Source organism: Mustela putorius, unplaced genomic scaffold (assembly GCF_011764305.1).
Source record: "Mustela putorius furo isolate JIRA1106 unplaced genomic scaffold, ASM1176430v1.1 tig00003972_pilon_pilon_pilon, whole genome shotgun sequence".
Classification (NCBI taxonomy): Eukaryota; Metazoa; Chordata; class Mammalia; order Carnivora; family Mustelidae; genus Mustela; species Mustela putorius.
In genome coordinates this window covers 24936105-24958801 of record NW_025422115.1, presented here as the reverse complement: position 1 = coordinate 24958801, position 22697 = coordinate 24936105, and the positions used below count along the sequence as shown (strand labels likewise).

At 62.3% G+C, this 22697-nt stretch overlaps 1 protein-coding gene across 1 annotated transcript in view; it reads right to left on the bottom strand.

Moving 5' to 3' along the window:
* CDH4 (cadherin 4) overlaps nt 1-22697 on the bottom strand; it is a 508726-nt gene that overhangs the window by 27924 nt on the left and 458105 nt on the right. Inside the window, exon 7 of the mRNA XM_045070576.1 lies at nt 13810-13982. Within this exon, the coding sequence (XP_044926511.1) occupies nt 13810-13982 (173 nt within the window). The remainder of the gene's footprint in view (nt 1-13809; nt 13983-22697) is intronic.

Below are 22697 nucleotides of genomic sequence, written 5' to 3'. Positions count from 1 at the left end.
ACGTGCGTTAAACGTTCCTACGTGAGCATCGGTGACAACGCACAGGCCGAGGAACGGTGAGACGGACTGCGAGGTCCCGCAGGCCTGACACGACCTCTGGGTATTTGTGGGTGGCTGGGAGTCACTTTGAGGGAAATCACACGGTCCAACGCGTGTATAGGACGGGTCAGGTCAGCTCATTAAGGCCACGGGCCACATCTACCTGCCGCTGCTTAGTTCTGGCAGTAAAGTTGTGCTGGTGCAGGACCACGTCTACTCATCTACACCCTGCGCTGGTTTTGCACAATGGGTGAGTGGCGGTGAGACCACATGGCCCACAGAGCGGGGACATGGACCGTGGGGCCCTTTTGCAGAAGATGCGTGTCGTCCTGGGCCCCGACGCCAGGCAGAGTCAGCCAGGAAGCTCGAGGGCAGGCTTGGCAGGGACGCCACGAACTTTTCGGGGAGTAAGGGCTGGGGAAAGCAGGCAGGTTCCGGAAGAGCAGGGATGTGCTGCCTGGAGGTGACAGGGTGCACGGGGCCGGGCCAGGCGGGCGGTCTGGCTGGGCTCGGGGTGGGGGTGGGGCTCGGGGCTCAGGAGCGCCACACGCTTTCTCACCTAGACTCCGCTCACCGGTCGAGCCCACAGTCCCACGCGACCGGGGCCGGGTGTGCGGGGGCTTGCGGGGCTCTGCCCCTGCCCCAGCCTCCCCCACTGCCTCCCCCTGGCTGTCATTTCCGCTTCTCCGTGGCCCCTGGGTCTCTCCTGCAAGGGACGCCTAGCTGGGGGCTGGGTCGCGGGGAAGCACCCTCAGGGACAGGGCCCCTCAGCAGGTCCCCCGGTGCCAGACGCGAGCGGAGGGCGGCGGGGCGGTCCCCACCCGCGGGGGGCCGTGGACGGGACTCTGGCCTGCTGTCCGGCCCACGGGAGGCCTCCAGCACTGTTCGTGACGGGACTGAGCACATGTCCACCACAGCTGACGTTTGGGAAAATGGTAGAGCTTGCAACCAAGGAGACATGAAAAAATCATAGAAACAGCTCTCTGCCTGGTGCTGCGTCCCGTTTCAAAAGTTTTCTCTCAAAAAATCAATCTTCATCTCTCCCCATGCTCCTCCCTCTGTCGCCGCCCCTCCGGCCACCCCCCGTGCCTCCCTCCGCCCAACAGGCTCTCCACTGGCCCGCCCTCCACGGACCCGCTCCTCCACGCCCCACCGTCATCCACACCCCCGCCCCCCCGCCGTCCGTCCGTCCGTCCGTCCGTCCTGCCTCGGCCTCTTCCTCCCTCCTTCCAGCCACCGGTCCTGGGCGTCAGGTGAGCCGCTCTGTCGGAGGCGGCCGACAACCTCTCATCTGTTCCCGGCGCGAGGGACGCAGGAAGGGGTCGAGTCTTTCCCTTGCAAGTGCTCAGAGCTGGTTCTTTTTTTTTTTTCTTTTAAGGGTTTATTTATTTGGGAGAGACGGAGCACAAGCAGGGGGAGCGGCAGCAGAGCAGCAGAGGGAGAAGCAGGCTCCCCGCTGAGCAGGGAGCCCGATGCGGGACCCGGTCCCGGGACCCGGGCGGTGCGAGTGGCGGGAACGTGTGTCCGAGGGAAGCCGGCCCAGCACACAGCCTCATGTCGCAGCCGGGACTGCTGAGGGGCACCATCACCCCAGGGCCTCATAGCACCCTGGGAGGCAGGGGGCGGCGGTGGGGATTCCCCAGGGGACTCCCCGCTCTCAGGTCTCTGTCGCTCACACAGTACAGACGGAGCCAGGGGAGCCCACACAGCCACACGGCGGAGACTCTTTCTGGATGTGGGTGGACGACGCACCGAGAGCGGGGCTGCCCCCGACAGGACAGCGGCCCGCGCGGGACTCCCCCTCGCCCGCAGGCCCAACGCCGTTCAGAAACGCAGCAGGCCTGACCCGTGCTCCGCCCGAGGTGGGAAGATGGCGCCCCTGCCTTCCGGGCTTCGAAGCGGCTCCCTGTCCCCCGTCACAGCTCCACCTCCTCTAGGGACGCTGCCTTGTCGTGCTGGGGACCGCCCCCGTGCGGCGGCACACTGCATCCGAGCCCCAGGTCGCCACAGGCCTTGGCGAGCGGTCCTGCCCCCGAAACCTCGTTCCCTCTGTGCTCGACGCGGGCCGCGGCTCCGTCCCCGCCGTGCCCTCCCCGGGGAGGACAGCGGAACCAAGTCTGATTTTCAGACGGGGCGGCGGGCAGCCAGCTTTGGAGGTGGTTTTCCCGTCTCACCCCACGTTCTCTTGTTTAATCAGATCTTCTCCCTCCTGTGGCCGACTTTGTCTCTGGTGCCGAGAATCTCAGCAGCGTCCTTCCTGCACGTGGACGTCCCCGTCTGGGTCCGTGACCTGCTGCCATCCCTGCCGGCGGCCGCGTGCGCCCCAGGTGTTGTCAGCGCCCTGTTGCGTCGGCCCTGCGGGGGCTGGGACTCGGGCTCCGATGGGCTCTGTGCTGAGCCCACGGCGGGCGCTCCAGGAGGTCCCCGCCTGTGCTCTCGGGGGACCCAGTGCCTGCAGGGGCCGGTGATGTGGGAGCGACGCCCACCCCACTCCCCGGGGCCACCCTGCAGGACAGATCCCTGGACCTCGACACCCGAGGTCCCACCGGGGCCACCACGGTACTGTTGTGATCTCAGGCCACGCCTGGCCATCCTCATCCGTGGGCCCGCAGGGGCCCCCCGACCCAGGCCGAGCCCTGCGCGAGGCTCTGTCGTCAAACTACCCCTTGCGCCGAAGGCTTTCCTGGGCTTCAATACACACACCAGAAACGAGGTTCGCGCAGCTGCCAGTCCGCGGCCCTAACAGGAACCAGTCCCAAACACAAGGGCGTGGCTTGAAAGGTCTCCCCGTGAGTAACTAGGCCCAGCCCTCAAAGGGCATCTGCGAGCCAGGAAATGTCTCTGCTGGAGGGGCCTCCCCATCACCTCCCGCGACAAAGAGGAGAAACTGAGGCCCAGAGACAAGCACTATGACAGGCTGATCGGCCGCCCGGTCCCCTGGCTGGTCCAGTTACAGCCAATGGCTCCCCTGCTCCCCGGCTAACGCCTGGCCTGGCTCCGTTCCCGGCGGAAGCAGAGGCCTGCCAGTTCCAGAAGCGGCAGCGACTCTGCCCCCTCCCCCCAGCCTCTCCCCTCCCCAACTCTGCTGCTTCTCCAGCACGTTCCCACCCCAGGGCCGCTGAGGGCCACTCCGTCTGCCCCGAACTCTGCCCCTTCCCACCGGCCAGGCCTTTCCTCCTCCTCAGTGGGAAACCAAGCCACCCGCACAACCCCTGCTCGCCTCCTACACCCGGTCCCCCCCCCGGACCTGCCTTCCCTACCCCACACCTGGTCTTCCCGGAGACGCTGCTTTTCTTCTCCGCATCAGCGTGGCGGGTCCGCCTGCCTGCTGCCGTCCCACAGGCGGGGCCGCCAGAGCCCCGTGCGTGATGTTCGCCACGCTCTCTGCCATCTAGAACCTGACGTGGGGACAAGGCCACTCCCTCCAGGCATGGGTGACCGTCCACGGGCATAGCTCTGGGCCACAAGCCCCTTCAGCTTGTTTCCAGCTGGGCCAAGCACTGGCCTGGTTTGAGGACAGCGGTGAGGTGGGGGAGGGTGTGGCGTGAACAGTTCCAGCCCGGAGGACTGCAGGAGCTGGGCGCAAGAGGGGCTGGACACTGGGGACACCCCTGAGGCTGACCCCACCCCCTCAGGCTGCGAGGGGTCCCCAGAGCAGCCAGAGGACAAAGCACAGCAGGCAGGGTGGGGGCGGGGGCCTGGGATGGGGTCCGAGTTGGCTCTGCAGACGGAGGGAAGGGGAGGCCGTCCTGGAGGAGGGCAGGCCCCGAGGCCACGACGGGTGCTCTGGCTGGAGGTCAGCTGAGGCGAGTGCAGAGAGGCGAGGGGTGGGGACACAAGCCCTGGTGTCCAGGAGTGCCGGCCAGCCCAGAGGCCGGAGGGCGCGCGGCGTGCTTCTGACGACCCTCCGCACGGAACCAGCCCTGCCGACACCTGGATTTTGGGACGGTCACCTTCTCTCTTGTACCAAATCCCCTCTGGAGTGGCGTGTGGATCCTGAGGGAGGTGGCTGGTCGTGGGTGTCCTGGACGCATAGGGAGGCGGCCGGTTGCTGGAGTCCTGGACGCAGGTACCTGTACGTGACGGTCCACCCACGGCCTAGCAGGAGGGTCCGGTGTACTCAGAGGTTCCACGGATCGATTAAACTTGTTTCTCCGCCCAAGGCGTATTTCATTTACGTGAGGCCCAGCTGGGGCCCGACAGAGCGCGGGACAGTGTTCAGAGCTGATTTAGCACCGTGGTGACCCCACAGACCACCTTCGCTGTGGCGCTTCTACCTCCCAGCAGCTCCTGGGGTGCAGTGGTGCAGGCCTCCCTGCTTTGTGGTGAATTGAACCGAGCCTTGTTGGGGGGGGCATGGCTGCTGGACAGTGTGGTTGGGGCCTGGCCATCTGGAGTCCCTGAAGCCTGCTGCCCGGCTCTCCTGGGACAGAGATGACCCCGGATCCAGCTCTGGACCCACCGCGGTCTCCACGGGCAGTGGGCTTCTGTTCTCCGAAACAGCCCGCAGTGGAGCTGGAAGGAGGTGGCTGCGGGGAGAGGGGGCGAGCCTGGGCCTCTGGAGCCTCTCCCACGGGAGGCCGGCTGGCGACAGTCGCTCTCACCGGTGTGCAGCTGCCCCTCCGGCCAGCCCACCTGCCGCCCCGGGGAAGCCCTGCTCTGCCCGCTCAGCAGCAGTGCCGCAATGAGTTCATTAAAACATGATCTGCCCATTTTCAAGTTCAAGAGAAGGGAAGAAAACCGCATGTGGTGGTCCCTGGGGTTTTCGCTTCCTCCCCATAGCTCAGCATTTAAATTTTTCAGAACATCCATCAATAATGCAGCCGGCTGACCTGCCCTAGAAAAGCTTCAAAGCTTCCCGCGTGGCCCTGCGGCTTGGACGCCCACGTGCTGGTGGAGCCTGGGCTGCCACCCCGTCTGAGGATGGTGTCCCCGCTCCCGGGGCCGTGTCACCTGCCCAGCTAGAAGCATGTCTTCCTGCCCACACTGGGCATCAGCAGCGGGTCCTCTGCAGCGGGCTGGCAGCTGGAAGGTGGGTGTAGACCGAGGCTGAGAGCCTGGTGTCCACAATGCAATGTATAGAACCTGTCGGGTCCCTCCTCCCTGACCGAGGGTGGGGTTCTCCTCCTCGCTGGGTCAATGCCAGTGTCCTGAGGCTCCTGCCCTGGGCCACGTGCCCCCTCCCGCTTTCCTGCCTGTCACTGCTGTCACTGCGGGAGCTGAGAAGTGAGTCAACTCAGGGCCTCCCTCCTGCACTTAGAGCTCCTGTCGCTCAGCACCCGGGTGTCTGATCTGACCCTGGGAGCCAGCAGGAGGGCGCCTGGGGCAGCCGCTGTGGGAAGAGGAGTCACGGCGCTGAGGCAAACGGGCCGTAGGTCCTGAGCACTCACTCACTGCGAGACCAGTGACCCCGCGCCTGGCCCTGGCCCGAGTGAGCTGGACAAGGTCCAGACAAATGCTTGTTCCAGGCCTCACTGCCGCATGGTCACCACAGCCACTGGTGGGGACACTCCACCTGTGCGTCCGGCCACGAGGGAGTAGACACTCATGCACCATTCGGGACGGTGCTAGAAGGGACGAGCCGGGACACGCACTACCCCGTGGACGGACCTCGACGGCACGGGGCTGAGGGAGTAGTCATGAAGCCACAGTCTCCCGGGACCCCTGACATGAAACGTCCGTCACTGGCCTGTCCATCGAGATGGTGGAATAGTGGTCGCCGGGGGCCGGGGGCTGGGAGGCGGGAGTGCCTGCTAGTGGGGACAGTCATTTTGGGGGGATGAAATGGCCCTGGAAGCAGGTGGAGCGGTGCCTCACTGCTCTCCGCACACTCGGGGTGCCTGAGGACGCCTGCCCCGCCCGGGGCTGTGTGATGCTGCGGTGCCCCCGACAAGCCTCAGTGCACGCCCGTCTCCTCGTCCCCCACCACCGGGTTTGCTTTCTGCTGCATGAAGCGGCAGACCTGGGTGAATCAAGAGGAAACGCCAGCATGGCCGGGATGGCGTCCTCCCTCGCGGTCGGCGTGGGGAGTGAGGCGGGAAGGGCTCCGGGTGCTGATCTGCAGTGCTGGGTGAGCGGGCTGCTTGGCGCCCACCCCCCTGGCCTATCTCCCCCTTCCTCTGCTGGGCCAGATAAGAGATGAGCTCTCAGGAATGATCACTGGGGATTGAGGGGTTGGAGACTCTGGGAAGAATGAGAACGGGTGTCCTGTCCAGGGAGATGGGGCTGCCTTGGTCCCTGAATCCTGGCGTGCCTTCTCTTTGGGGCCCCTCCAGGCCACCCACAGATATAGCATCTGCGCTGCCCAGGGCTGGGACAGGCATGGCCATGCACACACACCTCACACCTGCCCAATGAGCAGCCATGTGCCCTAGTTCTGGAAGCCAAGCGATCTGTGGGGCTGGATCGTTCTCTGGGTGGGGCTGTCCTGGGCACTGTGGCATCTCCCCCAAGCTGAGGCAACCGAAACTGTCCCCAGACTTCCAGTGTCCCTGCTGTGGGGAGGGAATTACCCTGGTTGAGAAGCAGGGCTCTAGGGGAGGAGACAGCCAATAAATAAACAATACCTGTCCCATCAAGGGCTGTGTAGGTAAGGGAGGCGGGAGAGGGGGCGGAGGGCCTGGGGGTGTGAGGGCTGCTGGTTGATACAAGCTGGCCAGACAAGGCTTCTCTGCTAAGGAGATGCTTGATTAGCCAGCTGGTGGGTATCCAGGGGAGGTATGTTTTCAGCAGAGGGAACATCCAGTGCAAAGGCCCTGGGGCAGGCACTCTTGTGTGGCAGGGAAGGTAGGCCAGTGAGCAAGGGTAGGGTGAGCCAGAGGGTGGCGAAGGAGCAGAAGCTACCGTTGGACGTCACTGCGGGGGACACAGGAAGCCACAGGAGGGTCTGAGAAGACGGAGGGTCAGATCTCTGCGTGGACAGGATCGCCTGGCTGTTGAGTGAGGACAGATGTAGGGGCGGAACAGAGGCCAGGAGAGGGTCTGGCCGATGCCAAGCACAGATAACCGGGAGAAGGGTGTTTCCCACGTTGAGGGTGCGGTGTCCGTCAGCACGGCTCGTGTGTAACGCGGGGAACGCAGCCCAGGCCTGTGCACGCAGGACCAACCTGTGCAACACCACCCCCTCCCGAGTTCCAGGGGGCGGAGCTCCAGGGGGCGGAGCTCGAGGGGCGGGGAGTGGGCGGTGCTCTGGGGGCGGAGCCCGGGGGGCAGAGTTCCAGGGGGCGGAGCTCCGGGGGCAGGGCGGGGCTGCTGCTTTCCTGGAGGTGCGGTCCGTGTCCCCCGCCGCGCGGCTGCGGCAAGAGGACGCTCCAGCTGTTCTCGTGGGAAGAGGCCACCGCGTGGCTCGGGCTCGCGGGGGGCTCTGCCGTCTCGCCTGGCGTCTGGGGATCGAGCGGGGCGCCCGCCCCGTGTGCGTGTTGGGGCCCCGTCGCCCGCGCCCCCCCGCCGGCCGCCCCCGCGCGACCCAGGAGCACAGAGGCCGGGCGGGGCTCGTCCCTTCCTGTCTGCTCTGCTGGCCTTTCCGGGGTGTCCACCGTCCCCGACCCCGCCGACTAGGCCGGCGCTGGGAGCTCGCACGGGGCTCCGGAGCAGCCCTGAAAGCCAGCGCGGACCGTCCGCCGCCGCCGGCCTCCCCCGGGGGTCGGGGTTTCCATGTGTCCGTGTGTCCGGCCGCTCGGGAGGGGAACGCGCGGGGCCTGCCGCTGCCGGACGCTCCCTGAAGCCGAGCAGGGGGACGGCCGCACCGGTCCATGCCAGTGGCCGCGAGGGGCGTCGCGCTGGTGCTTCCTGGGGCGCCCTGGGCGAAACCTCCTCCGCTGGAGGGTCTCCAGGATGACAGGACGGTCCTGCTCTTGCTCCTAAAACCCCGCGAGGCCACGAGACACTCGTCCCATTTGTGTCAGGACACATTTCAAGTCGAGGAAGCGGACTGGCGAGGGTCAGCGTGTGGGGACAGGGAGCCTGTGGTGGGGTGCCCAGTGACCCAGGGATCTCTGCCAGGGTAGGCAGTGGCGGATCTGAGACACCCGTGGCACAGCCACGGGGGCAGGAGCGGAAAGCTGTCCTCGCGGGGTTGGTCGCTCTAACCCACTGTAATGGGGGACGTGCAGGGAGCGTGCAGGGGAGCGGGTCAGCGGCAGGGCATCTCTGACTGGGCACACAGGAGACACCAGAGCCCCCCCCCCGCCCCCAACCTTAAGGAGGCCTCTCCTGACATGTTAGTCATGTGAGAATGCTGTGTCTACACAGCTCTGCCTAATTAGACACGGTGGCAATTGTTTGTGGATTTTGGCTTTGTCAAGACAGCTCATTCTGCCACCCAGATGCTGTCTCCAAGGTCATCTGCAGTGTTTCTCCCCCAGGATGCTACTGTTCCCTGGGTCGCGGGGATCAGTGTTCTCACAGGGAGACGAGGGGAAATGTGCAGACTTGTGCAGGTGTCTCGTGGGGAAACATGAGCTTTCTGCAGGGCTGGAGCCCCGGGGCCTGGGCCCAGTGGCCTGAGGGTCCACCCGCCGGTGGGACAGCAAGCCATCTTGTCCTGCCTCTATCAGCCATTCACACTTTAGTATAAAATTTTGGGTATGATCTTTCATGGACTGTGGCAATCTAGTATAAAAGTCCCCAAAGAGTGAGGACACCTAGGTTGGAGGGCTCGGTAGCTGTGAAGCAAAAGTCAAAGCAAATATTGATCTCTTCGAGCTCAAGGTGGCAGGGGTCACAGCTGTTTCCCTGCCCCTGGGTCTGCCCGTCTGCCGGTCCTGCCCTTGTCATGCCCACCCCTCTGATATCTCCACACATTTCTTGAGCCGCTCCAGTGCCTCAGGCACCCAGCTGAGCACTGGGCAGTCAGTGGTGCCTGAACAGATTGGGCCTGCCCTCCAGAGCTTGTGTCGGGAGGGGAACTCGCAGTAAAGGAGCCAGTGAGCTCACGTGTGGTCTCCTCTGAGCGGGGGGAAAAGAACCTGCCTGGTTCAGGGAGGAGGAGGGCACGGGCCACGAGCAGAGTGACCACAGAGGCCTCCCTGAGGGTGGTGTTTGGTAAGACAGGAAGAACTGGGGCCTCAAGCACCTGGGGACAGGAGAGAGGCCCAACGAGGCAGTGGAGGGGTGGGCCGGTCCTCAGCACTGGAGGAGCGGGAAGCTGGGTGGGAGCTGCAGGCGGCATAGGCTCAAGGTGCTAGGGTGCCTGGCGTGTCTCCGGCGCTGGCTCCCTCCTGCAGACCCCACGCCGCTCCTTCTGTCTAGGGACCTTCGCTTCCCCAGCTGGGGTCCATGCAGGCCTGGTGCGCACACAAGGCTGTGCCGGCAGCGGCAGGGAGTGTCCACCAGCTGTCTCCGGACAATCACAACCCGTGGTCTGCGGACGTGCTAATTAGCGCAGACAGCTTGTGTCTAATTATTTCACTTGACTCGTTCAAGATTCAGAGACCATCTGCTCTGGGAGGGAGGCGGGGAGGGGCAGCCGGCGAGGGGCCCTTGGCCGCTGAGCAGACCCTGAGGCAGCTGGCCCGAAGGGGAGCCCCAGGCCCCTGGGTGGGACGGGGCTGAGAGGCAGAGGAGGCGGCAGACCCGCAGCAGGGCCTGCACGCTATCCAGGCCTGAGCAGTGGGCAGCTTGGTGCATTCCAGAAGTTCCCGAGAACACAGGGCAGAGGCTGGACCGCGGAGTGCTTGTGGGCCCGTCCTACGTCAGGGTCACAGGACTTGCGGCCAGGCGTGGGGAGCGAGGGTGGGGCATACGGGGTACACAGTGGCGCGGGGGCTCCGACAGGACGGGAGGGGCCTGGCTGGGGGGCTGTCTTGACTGAGGTACGTGGGCTCTCTCCGCTTGAGGCGGGAGGGAACCACGTAGCTCCTCTGGGGGATTCTGCACCCATCAGTCCCCTGAGAAAGTGCGTGGCTTCAGATCTCCACAGTCCATTCTCGGGGCTGAAGGAGGTCAAGAGAGGACGGAGGACTTGGCTTCGAGCTGAAGGACAAGGCTGCCGGGGCCCGATACAGGCCATGTGTGGCTGCGCGGGCCCCGCGTGGACAGAGCTGGGCTGAGCAAACTGCGAGACGGAGCCGGGCTCTGGGGCCGAGGGGAAGACTCTGGATTTTGTTGCAAGTGAGAAAGGAGGCCACGGAAGGCCTCCTGCTGGGTGAGGAGGGGCCGAGACTCGGCGGCAGGAGGTCAGTCCGAGGCCTGAAGCCGCCTGCTCCTTCATGAACAGACGAAAACCAGGCAGGCCCCCACCGCCCCTCCTGCGCAGCCGAGCGGGTCCGAAGGGAACGGAAGCCCGCCCTCCGGAGCCCGGCCTCTGCGGCCAAGAGCCAGCAGCGTCTCCGAGCTTTCTGCTGGTTGGGAGGCCTTGCCTCCTTCTGCAGCCAGACGGGTCGTGCGGACAGAGGCTCCGAAAACGCCTCTTACCTCTGAGCCGGTCCTGCGGTGGGGGGAGGTGTATGGCGTCGCACAGAGCAGGTGAGAGCGGAGCCGGATGGACCCCGCCCGCCCCTCTGTCTCCGGCGCCTGAAGTCCAAGCTCGTGAAATACGGAACAGAAGCCCTCTGTGGAGGGCGAGGCTTCGCTGGGGCCGGAGTCGGGGGCCGGGGGCGCGCGGGGTCACCAGCACTGAAGCCTGGTGGAGATGGTGGGGCCTGGAGCTCTGAGGTCCGGGCTGGCGAGAGAGCCCGACTCCCCGTCCCCCGCCCCCCGCACGTCTGCCACCCGCCGAAGGCTGAGGACCGCGGTGTACCCCGGGAACCCCAAGGGGAGGACTGCCCCTCCTTCATCCTCTCGTCACAGTTCAGGCGAGCTCATGAGCATCTGTGTCTCTGGGGGCTCCGTGAGGCCGGCAGCCCCATGGGAACACGGAGCAGAGAGCCCGCGGACATGGGGCCACCAAGGGTGGGTCCCGGGACGCTGCCCAGGCTGTGGGGCACTTAACACGTGGCTGGCAGAGGTGAGGACCGATTCTATGTAATGGTAAAGCCTGAAATTTAAATGACTGTGCGTGGCAGGGGGCTACCCAGACCCCGCTCTCGCAAGGCCGCCTCCTCATCATCCCTGAGTTCGAAGACGCCCATTACAATTAGGAACCCCAAGACAGGCGGGTCAGGCCTCTAGTGTCTCCCCCAAATTCATGTCCTCCTGGACCTCAGAATGTGACCCGATTTGGAAATAGGGTCTTTGTGAGTTAAGGTGAAGTCACGTTGGACTAGGATGAACCCTAAGTCCCATGACTGGTGTCCCCATAAGAAGAGGGGACGCAGAGAGACACCCAGAGAAGACGTGTGGCCCGGAGGCAGAGGTTGGAGTGGGAAGAGGGAGAGGCGCAAGCGGACTCCCTGCTGAGTGTGGGGCCAGCCGTGGGGCTCGAAGCTAGGACCCGTGAGTCACGACCTGAGACAAAGTCAGATGCCCAACGGCCTGAGCCAGCCAGACGGCCTGAGGTTTTTGACCGAAGGAAGGACCCTGCTGAGCGGCGTCTGTGACTGCTTGTGACCAGTTGCATGTGTGCTGCCCGTCCCTCGGGAGAAGTGGGTGCCGGTCATTCCTCCCAAAGGGCAACAAATAGGACCAGTTCTACCAGCCCCCAAGGTTCAGAGCAAGGTCACCTCCTCTGAGAAGCCTCCCCTGATTTCTCCATTGTGAGAGCATCTCATCAGCACATGACTTTGTGCGGGCGAGCCCCTGCGCCACCTGCGGCACCTTCATTTCGGTTCTGCTCCCACCCCCAGCCCCCGCGGCCTCGGCGGGGAGCGGCCCGTCTCCCCAGCTCTCTGTCGCCTGCGCCTCACTCAGCACCTTGGTCGGGATTTGCTAAACAAGGAAGGAGGACGCGGCGTGTTTGTTCCTGTTCGGACCTCTCTGACGGCCTTCCGCGCAGCGTCCGTCACAGGCTGCGGCCCACCGCCCCAGCTGATGGCAGCAGCCTTCTGGGAGCTGGGGGAGCAGTCCCTTGTCCAGTCCCCGACTGCAGGGCCTGGTCTGGCCGCGGCAGGCGCTTACCCTGGCCCCTGGGAGGTCCCCCAGTCACCCACGGAGCCCGAGTTCCTGTCCCCTCCCTCTTGCACATCTCCACCAACACTGGGCCAAGAATATGTCTGACCCGGTTGATCGGGAGCCGCCCGGCGAGCCTCCCCACCAGTCCTCACCCACCACCAGGGCCCATGCCTCCCCTCTGCTGAGCCCTCCAGGCTGGCATCTCTGTGCCCATTTCTCAGAGGGCACTGAGGCTGGGGTTCTGGTGTCCCCCTAATGTGTTCATGACCAGGCTGCTGGCGAGGGTCACCCTGCAGTGTGCTGAGCCACGAGGTTGCATAAATTCTCTCTCGTGTGACGCTTCTGCCCCCGGACCCGCCGCCAACTGCCCCCTACAATTGAGGAATGCCAAGAAGAGCACCTGCTGCCTTCACAGGGTGGGCTGGTGGCAGGGGTGGCACTTCCCATGCTACCCCCTGGCATTTATCTGGAAGGTGCAGATGGGGGCAGCTTTGTCAGGGGTGAGGTCTACACTCGAAGTGTTTGGTGCCCCCATCTCCAAACCTGCCAGGATCACCAGGTGTGGGGAATCAGTCTGGGGAGTGACAGCTTGCCGCAGCTGGGCTCTGGAAACCCACACTCGGCAAGGTCCCGGCTCTGGGCCCCCGGATCAAGGTGAGGTCGCCCAGACCCAGGTGCTAAGTCCTGCAATGCTTCTGGGGAGGAGAAGCAGAAGGGCATCAAGATGAGTGTGGCCAAGGGCTCTGCAAACGAACCCCGAGCAGGGGAGTGAGAAGCACAACTTGTTTGATGAGTGTGGCCAAGGGCTCTGTAAACGAACCCCGAGCAGGGGAGTGAGAAGCACAACTTGTTTGCTCCGAGCTCAGCCAGGGTCTCCTCCCAGTGCTGGGAGGAGTCAAGTACTTTCAAGGGTAAACTGACTCATGCAGTCTTTAGAGCAGACCGGCCTCTGGTCACCACGCAGGCAGGAGGCCGCCACGGAGGCACAGAGGCAGGAGAGATGACACTCCTCTGGGAAGTGAGAGCGCTCAGAGCCGCCCTCCGGGGGCCTTCACCGGAGCTGCTGCTGACCCTTCTGGGGGTTCCGGAGGCAGGTGACTAGGACAGTGTCATTGACCCAGATGGGAACATGTGGCCCGGTGCCTGGGCACGGCCCTGCACTCGGTGAGTAAACGCCTCTCCGGCCGCCGCCGCAGCAAAGCCTCCTCACCCTGCCTTCTCCTGAGGGTCTGGCGCTGGGTGGGGTGGACACTGGGGTCCACACGGATGGGGTGAGAGAAGGGGGTACAACACAGGTGCCGGTGAAGCTGGGAAGCCCTTGTCCATGGCACCAGATAAGTCACTTTGGCTCTGACAGTTCCTGGCCCGAGTGGAAAGTGCCGCCCGTCTGTGTGTCCCGTGTCATCAGGGCGGGAACACCAGCGTCGGACGCAGTACGGGTGTTCCAGGCAGGGGTGCGTCCTCATGCTCCCAGACAGTCGCTAACGGCCCCCAAACCCAGGACCCCGCTGTGGTCGCCTCCTGAACAGCACAAGGGTCGGACCTCGGCCCCACTCACGCCAGCCGCGCCTGCTGGGAAACCGTGTGTAGGACCTGCTCCTGGATTCGCTCAAAGGGCTGCGCTGAACGCTTAGGAACGGCTTTGTTGAGCTCTTTTCTCCGGGCCAGGCGCTGCAGGAGACAGGCCTCCGGGGGACCCAGCCTGGGCTGGGGTCAGCGTCTCCCACATGGGCTGCAGGGGCCAGGCCACCCTCCCCCGGCCCCCACAAGGCCCCCCCTCACCTCTCGGTCCAGGCCAGCTGCCACGGTCACAATGTCCCCTGTCTCGCTGTTGATGGTGAACATGTTCTGGGATGGGCTCTGCGGGGTTTGGGTCACGATGCGGTACCGCACCATCCCGTTGGCCGTGGTGCTGTCGTCTGCGTCATTGGCCGTGACGGTCATCACATAGGTGCCTGGGACAGAGAATGCATCTCAGATGGGAGCATCTGCTGTGTCCGCCGTCGCCTCCGCGCACACCCCCGGGCGGACCTCGCCAGCCCATCCGGGTCTCTCGGGGGATGGGGTCACCGCGCACCCTTCCCACAGCCCACATTGTTGGAGGGGGGGCTAGAAAGCAAACCCGCCGCCCCTACTTCCCCAAGGGGAACCTTCCAGAGCTCAAGGTCCAGAGCATCGGGACTGGCCCAGAGAGGAGGGAAGAGCGCCGCCGGCCGCGGGATCAGCTTTTCCAACTGCGAATGCGGCGCCCTCTCCCCGAGCCACACGGCTCAAGACCCGGCTGTCAGGGTTTGCCGGGGCTCCGCGGAGCGCACGTGGGGTGTGGTGCGGCAGGGACGCGGAGGCTCCTGGAGAAGGAGCAGGGTCGGGCATGGGGCGGCTCTCCGGAAGGCGGGAGTACGTGCTTGAGGGACGCGCAGAAAAGGAGCTGACAGGAGTCCCCGCAGGGGAGGCTGTGCGCAATGCAGGGGTGGGTAGCCTACGTGCAGGGGTGCCTGTGGGACACGTGGCTGTCTGCGCCCCAGAGCCGCCCCACAGCTCAGTGTCTGTTTCCCCGACCATGCACAGGGCTGGGCTCTGTGGTGGCACTAGCACTAGGACGGCCCCACCCTCTGCGGGCGGCACCTGCAGGTCCCGTGGTGTCCCTTCCCTGCCTTGCGAGGCCCTGGTTGGGTCAGCACATCCTCCCCCTAGCCACAGTGATCAGTTTAGCTACAGGCACCTTATCCATCACAGTCAGCAATAACCACGTTTGCTGGGATTTCTGGGACTCCAACATGCTGTGCCTGCCATTGGGTCTGCCAGGGTCAGTGAGTGAGGCTGGGGACGATGGTCACTTTCTGGCCACAAATGAAAGGGCTGAAGGACAGGGCCGTCTCAGAGCCTCTAGAGGGACTCCGGTGACAGCTTCTCCCTAGGAAGCCCCTGGATCAAGCTGCACCTGAAGCTATTACCTAAAGATTTTTAAATAAGCAGACTTTTTTTTTTTTTTTAAAAGAACAATTTTAGGCCAATGGCAAAATTAGGGGGAAGGTACCCTATAGACTTTTTGTATAATCGAGCCCATGACCTCCCTTTGCACCTTATGCCGTTTTAGTTTGAGTTTTTGTCACTTGCAACCCAGTGTTCTGAGTCTGCCTTGATCCACTGGAGTCTTGGGCCTGGAGGTCCTTGTGCTGAGCAAGTGTTTTTAGCTCAGTTCCCAGCTCCAGAGCAACGTGCTTTCCGGGGCCCTGCAGGGGCATGGGGAGTGTGGACACCTGCCCTGATGCAATCCTTTCTTGGGAGCTGCTGTCTGAAGCTTGGGCTGAACTGGGCTTCGGGTTTCAACTGTACAGCTCGGGGGAGGGGCTGTACGCATCCAGAAACCCCATTTCAGCTGGACCTCAACTTCCTCATGAGCTCCTTGATGAGGTCCCTGCTCCCACAGTCCCCGACTGGCAAACCGGGGAATCAGTTTCAGGGTGGGGGAGTATTCCCAAAGCTTTAGAATCTCAGGCTCAGCATCAAATTTGGGGCCTTCGAAGAGCAAGTTCTGGAGGCAGAGTGTGTGCAGGCTGGATGTGGCCGAGGCTCTTGGTCTCCAGAGCCCGCCCAGTCAGCCTGCGTCCCTCCAGACACCCTTGGGTCCTGGGTGTGCGGGACTCGGGTCTGAATGACCAGCAGCAAGACTGGTCGTTCAGTTTTGGGCTCGTCCCAACATCGCCTTACGTGCAGGCATCCAGCTTGTTTGCTGCCTTCAGGAGTCTGCTTTTAAAAAAACCAAACGAGAGACTTCCAGAAATTCTTTTCTGATTGCAGAAATGAAACCCACCCGTGGAGACTGGCGCGTCGTCACGGGAAACCATCAGTAGGTACAACGGCGGAAAAGCCGGCGGGGACCCCCCGCCCGACGCACCGGCTGCGGCCGCTCGGCTCAGGCTCCCGCCGCCGAGCCTGATTCTCAAAACTTTACCGCGGACACACGTCTGGCTCCTTCTCTTTGAAACAACAACAACAACTTTATTACTGATCCAAGAAATGAAAGTCAGGCATTTTCACGTTCCAGAAAGGCAAACACTCTAAAAATAACAACGCTGGAGACCGGCAGGGAAATACGGGAAGGGGCACCCCCACCCCCCACAGCGTCTAAGCAGCTCACGGCCTCTGCTTCGGGGTGGTTCGCCGTCTAGACCCAAATGCCTTGAACGCGTGTCCACCTGACAAATCCGCCTCTAGGAATTCATCCTGTGGGAGAATCACCGACGTGCGACAGAGGATTGGTCTGTGCCCCCAGCCACCGTGCTGGCTCGGATCCTGAGAGCAAAGCCCCAAATCCTCCACAGATATTTATTAAATATCTACCGCGGGCCAAGCACCATGTTCAGCATCGCACGTCTGCGTGCAAAGCAGATGAACGGAGTCCCTGGTGCGCGGGTGGGTGTGACTGTTAAATCCTGGCATGAGGGCCCCCCCTCCCCGGGATGGAACATTCTGTATCTTGATTTTGTCAACTCCAACATCCTGGCTGGGATATTGTGCTGTGGTTCTGCCAAGACGTGACTGAGAGACGGAACACACACCTCCCGGCAGCCAACCGGGGCGCAGACAGAACTCTATCCCACCGCCCGCAGGAACCAGCCCGGGGGCCGCCCACCGCCTGCGGGAACCACTGGGGGAGGTAGCAGCTCCCTGCAGGTCAGGCCTGGAGGAAGTCAGACCCTCTATCTCTAGTAACAATCCAGGAAGCCAAACAGTCATCCCACAACCATTGGCCCAGAACTGTGGGGACTTGATCAGTAGCTGAGAGCTTCCCCAGTTTTTATCCCGGCTTTGACTCAGGACCGGCCAGAGAAGTGGGCCTCCAGCCAGTGACTTGGGATGCCCACCTGCCACTGGGCCAAGCCCGCAGCCCGCTCCGTGCATAGCCTAGCAGCCCCTTTCCCACTCGATGCTCTTACACGGCTCTGGAGAAGCAGAGCTCCTGGGGTGGGCTTTGCTCTCGTCCGCGTCACTGTCAGGGGACCGAAGGCTGTGGGGGCTCTGCTTCGGCTGCACTTGGCGTGCGCGCCTCTAGCGATCTCCAATACGAACCTCACGTGGAAACCCCCTGACCTGGGAGGCCCCCGTCCGGTGGTGTGGACAAGCCACGGGCACAATCGGTAAATAGACGATATTAACCACAGGATAGCGGGTGTTGCTTAAATAAATTATGATGCTATCATAACCTCGCGATCACGGACTAGCGTGAAGCCATTAAAATGTTGTTAACGGTATTTGAAATGTTCATGACAGATGTGCGACTCGCTGGAAGAGAACGGGGCCTCTAGACGGTTCCGCGTGACCCCAGCCTCTAGAGCAACAACGCGCTTATGCAAAGGAGGGGAGGCCAGAGGGCGTGTGGCGGGCGGGCCCTCGCGGGCGCTGTGGTGTCCCTGTGGGATTCTCTCTGTATCCTCCATGGGTCCTTCAGAGGCTCTCACTTGATTATCAGAAAATAAAAAAAAAAAAAAAAAAAAAGGAAACTAAGAAAAAAGGCAACTGAGAAACAGAAGACGTGGTTTTGTGTTTAGAGCCTACATCACGACTCGGTTTCTCCCAAGAAGGAGCGATTCTGAAAGGCCGGCTGTGCCACCATTCCGTGGTCAAGGGGCCAACGCGTGTCACTGGGGCTCCCTGCCGCGCGTGGGAAAGGGACCAGGTCTGTGGAACAGCAGAGACGAAATAAGAGCTTCCAGGGTCCCGGGGCAGAGCTGGGGCCAGCGGAGAGGGAAGACGCAGGAGGAATTTCCTGCTGAGAGCCTGGAGGGCCTTCGGGGAGGGGCGGCCTCCCTTCCTGTCTGCGCGTGGTCAGACCTCACGCGTGTGCTGACCTGGGGCCAGGTTCTGACCGGGGTTGCACCCTGCCCGGGGCCCTGAGCTGTGGGTTCCTTTGCCGCTGTCTGCCCCGACACACGACGGTTTCCTGTTCAGACTCCTGTCCCGGCTTTGGCCACGGTGTTCTTTTCCCCGAGGCCCGGCGGTCCTCACAGCCTGCGGTAGTCTCTGCGGCCTCCTCTGCACCCTTCCGTGCTGGGGTTTGGGGGGATGAACCCCATGCCCAGCCCTAGAGCTAGGGCCCTGACCGGCAGTGGCTGATGGCCATGACCTTGTAACCCTCCTAAAGGCTCGGGCAGGGTGGGTGGTCTTCCCTTGGCACAGGGCAGGTGCGAGAGGGCTGGGAAAGTGTGCCGGGCCAAGGGCACAGCTCGAAGCAAGAGAACTTTATCATCTCTCCGTTCTGGAGACCGGAGGTGTCTAAAATCAAGGCGTCAGCCTCAGTTGGTGCTAACCTCTCCTTCTTAAAAGCATCACAGTCCTAGTGGCTCAGAGCTCGTCCTAACTAATTATGTCTGCAAAGGTCCTGTTTCTCAGTATGGCCGCATTCCGAGGTTCTCGGGGGACCCAAATCTGGGGGGACACCATTGTATCCGATACCGGGATTAAGCTGGGGCTGAGGTGGGGGCAGCTGACCCCTGGCTAACAAGGCACGAGTCGAGAGACCTTTGCAACCAGGTGCCTTTCTCTGGCCTTGGATGACTTCTGAGGCCAAGCTGGGCACAGGGCGGGCCTGGGAGGGCTCCGTCCGGATCAGACCCCGCCGTCGCATCATCACTGAGCTTCCTACAGCCTGAGAGTCCTCTTCTGGAAGGTGGGCATCCCCTGTGGGGTCCTGGGGGGACAGAGGAACTGCCTGTGACCTGGTGCCTAGGGCGTGAGCCGGGCCTGTCCCCGAGTGGCTGGACGGTGTGGCTCTGGCCTGCAGGGTGGGCTCCCGGCTCTCCTACCTCCTCCGGCCAGCCGGGTCGCACCCACACATAGCCTTGAGCCCCAGCAGCCCCCGTTACACGGTGTGTCCCACGCTGCATCGGTGCGAGCCATCTGGCTGCGGTCCCGGGTGTGCTGGCACGGAGGAGACGCTCATACCAGCTGCTCACGTCTGCAGGCACCGGCACGTGAAGGTGCATCCCCACTCCCCGGGCCTGGAGCGAAGCATCCTTCCAGGACTTTCTCTGGGCACTGCCTCTGGCCTCTCTTGCCAGCAGCGAGGTTTCCATTTTTCTTGGCAAATGAAACAGAAGATGGGATCGTGTTTGTGTCTAAGTGGGATGCTGCCCGCCATCCGAGGTACGGCGCGTCTCTTGCCGGCTGCACCAGCAGGATCGGGGGAGAGAGCGGAGGGTCGGCTCTCCGCGGAATTCATGTTCGAGCGCTGCCGTCCGCCTTAAAGGATTAATTTCACAAGCCTTAAACTGCAGTTTAATTTGAAAACTAATTCAGCCCCATAATTGGCTTTCTGCTCAAATCACTGAGGCTAAAGATTTAAATTCTTAATATTCAGATGACTTTCAAGTATCTGGCGCCATCTGAGCACTAGTCCGTGGCATTCGTCTCGGGAAGACCTCCGCCGGCACCGAAATAAAATAAATAAATGGGCCACTGATGGAATAATCTATTTGAGCAAAAACTCTGCATTATCTCGATGAAGGTTTCTCTCACTTCATCTTCAGCATATAGATTTCTCTGCTATTTCATATTTTAAGGTGACATTAGTTTCAAAATTTATAATATAGGCCCTCACACAGTTACAAGGGGTTAGGGAAATCAGGAATTCCAATTAAAGCCTTTTTTAGTTAAAAGACAATCACAGTGGAATATTACCCTTTCGTTGCGAGGTTCAAGAAGCCCGCCTGGGAGGGCTGATGGCCGAGCAGCTCTGAGCTCCAGGCCTGTCCCGAGCACCGGGTAGCCTCCAGAGGGTCAGGGGAGGGTTGGGGGTCCATGGAGTCCCGCCCTCGTCTGGGTGACAAGAGCTCACAGGATCTCTGCCCAGTGCTGCAAGCTGACCAACAAACCAAGGAACTAACTCAATGAGTAATGGGGGATGGATGGGGAGCAGCAGGGCAGACACCTGAAGGGGTGACATGTGAGCTGAGGGGGCATCCATGGGCCTGGACATCCAGGCTGAGGGCAGAGCATGTGCAAAGGCCCTGAGGTAGGAAAATGCTTTCCTTTCCCAAAGGCCTGGGATGTTTGCTTCTCTGCCTTTGCCGGGGTGTGCCTCTGTATCCCTTGTTGGCACATAGGTAGCATATAGATTTCTGGGTTCCTCAACCAGACGATGGACACCTTGAGGGTGGAGTTTATACAGAGAAAGGCCCTCTCACATACAACGTGCTCTTCTGTGGGGCACGGCCCGTGCTACGTTCTGGCCTTCTCTTCTTCCCGTCTCCTTCCTTCTGCCTGATAGCGGATGCGGTAATTGGAGGTGCAGCAGCCACCTTGTGACCACGAGGTGAGAAACCAGAGGAGGAGGCCTGGACAGCTTCAAGCTCTTCCCCAAATCCCTCCTGGTACAAGCTGGGTTTTCTGTGACTTGTGGCCAAATGCCTTCCTGACACAGACCGGAGAGAGGAAGCAGTTTGTACCACGCTTAGCACTGTGGCTTCCAGCCAGACTGCCTGGGTTTAAACCTGGCCTCCTTTCTATGCCTTTGTTCCCTTATCTTCAAAGCGGGAGAAGAAAAGTGCTTAGGCCGTAGGGAGTCGCTCACGGGAACGTACGTCAGAGGTGAGACGGCACAGAAGCACGCACGTACACGGCCGTGTGGCACACGCAGGTCAGCTGGCTGACGGGCGAGTGAGGTCCGTGCTTCGCATCCTGTCACTGTCCTGACGTGGTTGTGCAGGACGGTTCCCGCCGGCGGAAGCAGGTGTCTCTACTATTCCTTACAGCCCCGTACGGTGCCCACCTGCTGTTTGCTCCTACCTGGTGTCCAGCCCCCTTTGCCGGAGCAGTGATCCGGTTTTCCCTGGGGGAGCCACGCCAGCCACAGGCTCAGACCCTGTGATCGGAGGGGTCTAGAACTGGACTCTCTGCCTGAAGGAGGCTCGCAGTCCATGCCATGCCCTGGCTGTGGGGACCAGCCAGGCCGGATCCTGGGGATCTCCCAGTGCCCCTGCCGGTCTCCAGCAAGAAGCGGTCCCTCTCCCAGGGCTGTCCGCAGCACACGGTCGCGTCTACAGCTGCTGAGGCATCTTGTCCACAGCTTCCTTGAGACCGAGCCGGCAGCAGAGGGGAGAGTCGGACCGAGGTAAGCAAGGCCTGGCCCGTCCCACTCCAGCCCCAGCACCCGAGGCTGCTGCCCGTCTCTGGACTTGGCTGTTCCGTGAGCCAATGTGTTGCCTTTCCCAGGGGGGTTTTGAGGTGGGTTTTGGAGAACCTGGAGATCGAACAGCTGAGATCAGAGTAGTGGACACTCTTGGCTCCAAACCTCAATGACCATGGCTGTACCAAACGGGACGGGCCACCCTACGGCTCTCACGCCCTCAGAGCTGGTCTCCTCCAGCAGCGACAGAGAGGATTTCATACCACAGAGAGACACCGGGGCTGGGAAAAGAGGGTGGGCGAGATGTGGGCTCTGCCAGGGACCCCGGCCCTGAGTCACTGCGCCGCTGCCCCAAATGAACCACCCTAACCTTAGAAGTTTTTTCTGGGTGAGTCAATATTGACTACATCTTCCTGTTTGTTTTCCCTTAGAATGTGCACCTGAAACCCCTCCTCAGCCCGTCATGCCAGAGAATAATGACTAATTTCTGGTGAGAGGTTTTCCTTACTCCGCAAAGGCGCCGTGTGATGCCCTGCCGGAGGGGAAGGCCTGGCGGAGACTGGTTCCGAGCCCCGGAGGCCCCTCCTCGGGAGGCCCCGACGTGCTTTGTTTGGGGCCACCTTGTCTTGGCCAGGCTTTCAAGGGGGCAGCACGGTGTCGCTCCGTCCCTGGTGCTATACCAAGCCGTGGTGTCCCCGTTCTGCTCTGAGGACCGTCCCGGGATCAGAGACAGAAGCCGGGTCCCTTGAAAGTCTGCACCTCATGCAAACAGTCTATGAAAGGCACAGCAGGAACGGGAAAAGAGGACCTGTCCCGGGAGCCACACGGCCTTGCAGGCTTGCGGGCCGTGCTCGGGTGCATCCCGGGTGGCTCTGTGGAGCTGGGACGGTGGTGGGGGTGGGGTGGGGTGGGGGCGCTGCTCCAATCTCCAGGCTTAAAGGCTTATGAGGATTTTGAGGAAACACGGCAATTTGCTGCTTTTGTTTTCCTAATGAGTAAAGCCGGTTACACATTTGGGAAGACTTTCTCTATTGATTTGTTTTAGAATAAGACGTGGGAGATTTGATTTGTTGTATCTGGGCACCTTCACAGAGTGTGCTGGGTCGTGGGGACAAAGGCCCGCCGTATCCGCGTTAACAAGAAAGCCCCCCATTGCCCGATCCCCACGCCCCCACCCCGGCTGCCTAGGGACCGGCCGCATGGAGTTAATTTGCCCGCCGGCCGCCTGTCCCTGCTCCTCAGGGACCTTGGGGAGGAGCTGCCCGAGGTGCAGGCCAAAATAATGTCACCTCCCATTCCCTTCAGTGACACCAGGCTGGCTGGCATCTCGTGGTTCCGAGACAATCAATCGAAAACACAATTCACCTTGTTGAGAAGGCTGCCCCGGGGACGGAGCTGTGACAACCTGCTCCGGGCGGGGCGGTGACGACAAACGCTTGCCTGGACGCCCCACCGTGGCCGTGGCCGGCCCCTCCGAGCACAGTACTGCCCCTGGGGACGCGGGAAGCCGGCTGGGCTCCAGGCTCCGGGTGCTGTAACGTCC